We start from the raw sequence: 2,194 nt of genomic DNA on the forward strand, positions 1-2,194 counted from the left end.
ACACAGAGTTCTGGCATGAAACTCTAGATGGCGCAGTCTGATAGGTCTAGCTCAATCTGACCTGGTGACATCATTGTCACATGGCAGCTGATTGGTTCTCTCCTGAATCGGTTGCCAATGAGCTCGCTGCTCAGTATTCAAATACCTGGCTTTTGTTTGCTGTAGCAGTTGGCAGTTCACTTCAGAAACCCTCCCCCTTCCCCAGCTCTACCTGTATAGATCTGCTACGGGGTGATGTATGCTATATGGTGGTTATTTCATGTATGTTATATGTGCAGCAGCAGCATTTCTAACATGCTCACAGCAGCATGTTGTGCATGTATTGGCAGCAGCAGCAGCAGATCTATTCCGCCAAGACCAAATACATTAACATTGCTATGTACATTACCATGCCAATCCCTCAGAGAGTTGTCATGACAGAAATATACACACACACACACACACACACACAGCTTCAGTCTCACTGCGTCCACTGAGTGCGGGATGTAACGTTATATGTCAGATAATGATTCGTGTTACCTCAATACAGCGGATCTGTGACTCTCTGATGAAGAGCAGCGGCTTCACACGCGTTAATATATCACTCCGTGAGCGAGTCTGCGGTGTTAACGGAGATAAAACACGCGAGCGTCTTGAAACACGCGGTCTCACTGCGTCCACTGAGTGCGGGATGTAACGTTATATGTCAGATAATGATTCGTGTTACCTCAATACAGCGGATCTGTGACTCTCTGATGAAGAGCAGCGGCTTCACACGCGTTAATATATCACTCCGTGAGCGAGTCTGCGGTGTTAACGGAGATAAAACACGCGAGCGTCTTGAAACACGCGGTGCCGCTCTGAACGGAAACAGGAAACAGGAAACAGGAAACAGGAAATAATACTAGTTCCGCGAACACATGAACAACAACAACAGAACGGGGATTTAGGAAAAGAAATAGGGTCAAATTAATATGAAAATAAATGAAAAAAATTAGATGTTATCAGTGTATGTATTTTTAGTTAATATTTTGAATTCAAATATTTTCATTTTAAAGTATATAATGTTGTTATGTGCTTTTGTAATTTGTATTAAATTTGGGGGATACTATGCACGTTTGTTTCATTTTTATTTCAGTTTTAGCTTTTTATTTATTTCTAATCCGTGATTTTATTGCTTCAACTTACACATAGTTGCCAATTCTCTTTTGCGTTTAGTTTAAGTTTTTCATCTAACATTTATAATTTATTTGATTTCCGCTTTTTTTTTTTTATTGCTTTTAATAGTTGAAGTTAACAAAGACCCTAAACGGAATATGGAGAAAAAATACAACTCATAATAAATGACAACGCGGTATAAGGCGTTTTTTTTTTCAAACAACACCTAACCTACCAATAATAAAGTGTGTTTATAATTCTGAATGTATAATCTGCGTTAAAATCAGACAGAACGCGTAAAAGAAGAAAAAGACTTTTATTGTGAAAAGAGGAAATGACGTGTGCGCCCAGTGCCTGTTCATCCGCGCGAAGGTAAGATGAGTCTCTCTTCATGCTGCTCTATATACACACGCGCGTTGCTTTCACTGTAGTACTATAGTTATTCTCGTAGACACAAACGGTTTTATGCGGACGCATGAATGATGTTTAGTAAGAGTGAAACTAACCGAGCCTCACGTGAAGCTGCTGCAGGTCTGAAACGTGATGCACTGCGTCTGCGCAGATGGACAGCGTGAGCAGCCACAGCGTGTACGTGCTGCAGCAGCTGCAGGAGCAGCGCATCCAGGGCCTGCTGTGTGACTGCATGCTGGTGGTGAAGGGCGTCAGCTTCAAAGCGCACAAGAACGTGCTCGCCGCCTTCAGCGCCTACTTCAGGTGAGGCCTGCGTGACGTCAGCGCTCCCTCTCTCGCGCTCGCGCTCACCTGGACGCACCTGTGCTCCGCAGGTCTCTGTTCCAGAACTCTCCGGCGCAGAAGAGCGATGTCTTCCACCTGGCCATCCAGGACGTGGGCGGCATCGGGCAGGTGCTGGACTACATGTACACCTCACACCTGGAGCTCAACCAGGACAACGTACACGCGCTGCTGGAGATCGGACAGAGCCTGCAGGTCACTCACACACACACACTCACACACTCACTCTCACACACACACACTCACTCGCTCACACACACACACACTCACTCACTCGCTCACACACACACACACTCACTCACTC

General features: G+C 45.0%; 2 protein-coding genes across 8 annotated transcripts in view; one reads left to right on the forward strand and one right to left on the reverse strand.

Moving 5' to 3' along the window:
* Positions 1-867, reverse strand: part of lyar (Ly1 antibody reactive homolog (mouse)) — a 9,359-nt gene extending 8,492 nt beyond the window's left edge. The window contains exons 1-2 of one of the 4 annotated variants that reach the window (XM_016253321.1): positions 706-867; positions 86-92 (exon numbers count right to left, since the gene is read on the reverse strand). The gene's annotated coding sequence lies outside the window, so the exon portion shown is untranslated. Of the gene's footprint in view, positions 1-85; positions 93-518; positions 641-705 lie in introns of those variants that run through there. The other 3 variants (XM_016253320.1, XM_016253319.1, XM_016253318.1) reach the window with 3 other exon arrangements.
* A 548-nt stretch (positions 868-1,415) lies between these two features.
* Positions 1,416-2,194, forward strand: part of zbtb49 (zinc finger and BTB domain containing 49) — an 8,663-nt gene continuing 7,884 nt past the window's right edge. For 2 of the 4 annotated variants that reach the window (XM_016253325.1, XM_016253326.1), the window contains exons 1-3: positions 1,418-1,508; positions 1,698-1,851; positions 1,923-2,085. In XM_016253325.1, the coding sequence (XP_016108811.1) occupies positions 1,472-1,508; positions 1,698-1,851; positions 1,923-2,085 (354 nt within the window). In that variant the 5' untranslated portion in view covers positions 1,418-1,471. Of the gene's footprint in view, positions 1,510-1,659; positions 1,852-1,922; positions 2,086-2,194 lie in introns of all 4 variants that reach the window. The other 2 variants (XM_016253324.1, XM_016253323.1) reach the window with 2 other exon arrangements.

This window comes from Sinocyclocheilus grahami, unplaced genomic scaffold, assembly GCF_001515645.1.
Source record: "Sinocyclocheilus grahami isolate Dianchi unplaced genomic scaffold, SAMN03320097.WGS_v1.1 scaffold1174.1, whole genome shotgun sequence".
Classification (NCBI taxonomy): domain Eukaryota; kingdom Metazoa; phylum Chordata; class Actinopteri; order Cypriniformes; family Cyprinidae; genus Sinocyclocheilus; species Sinocyclocheilus grahami.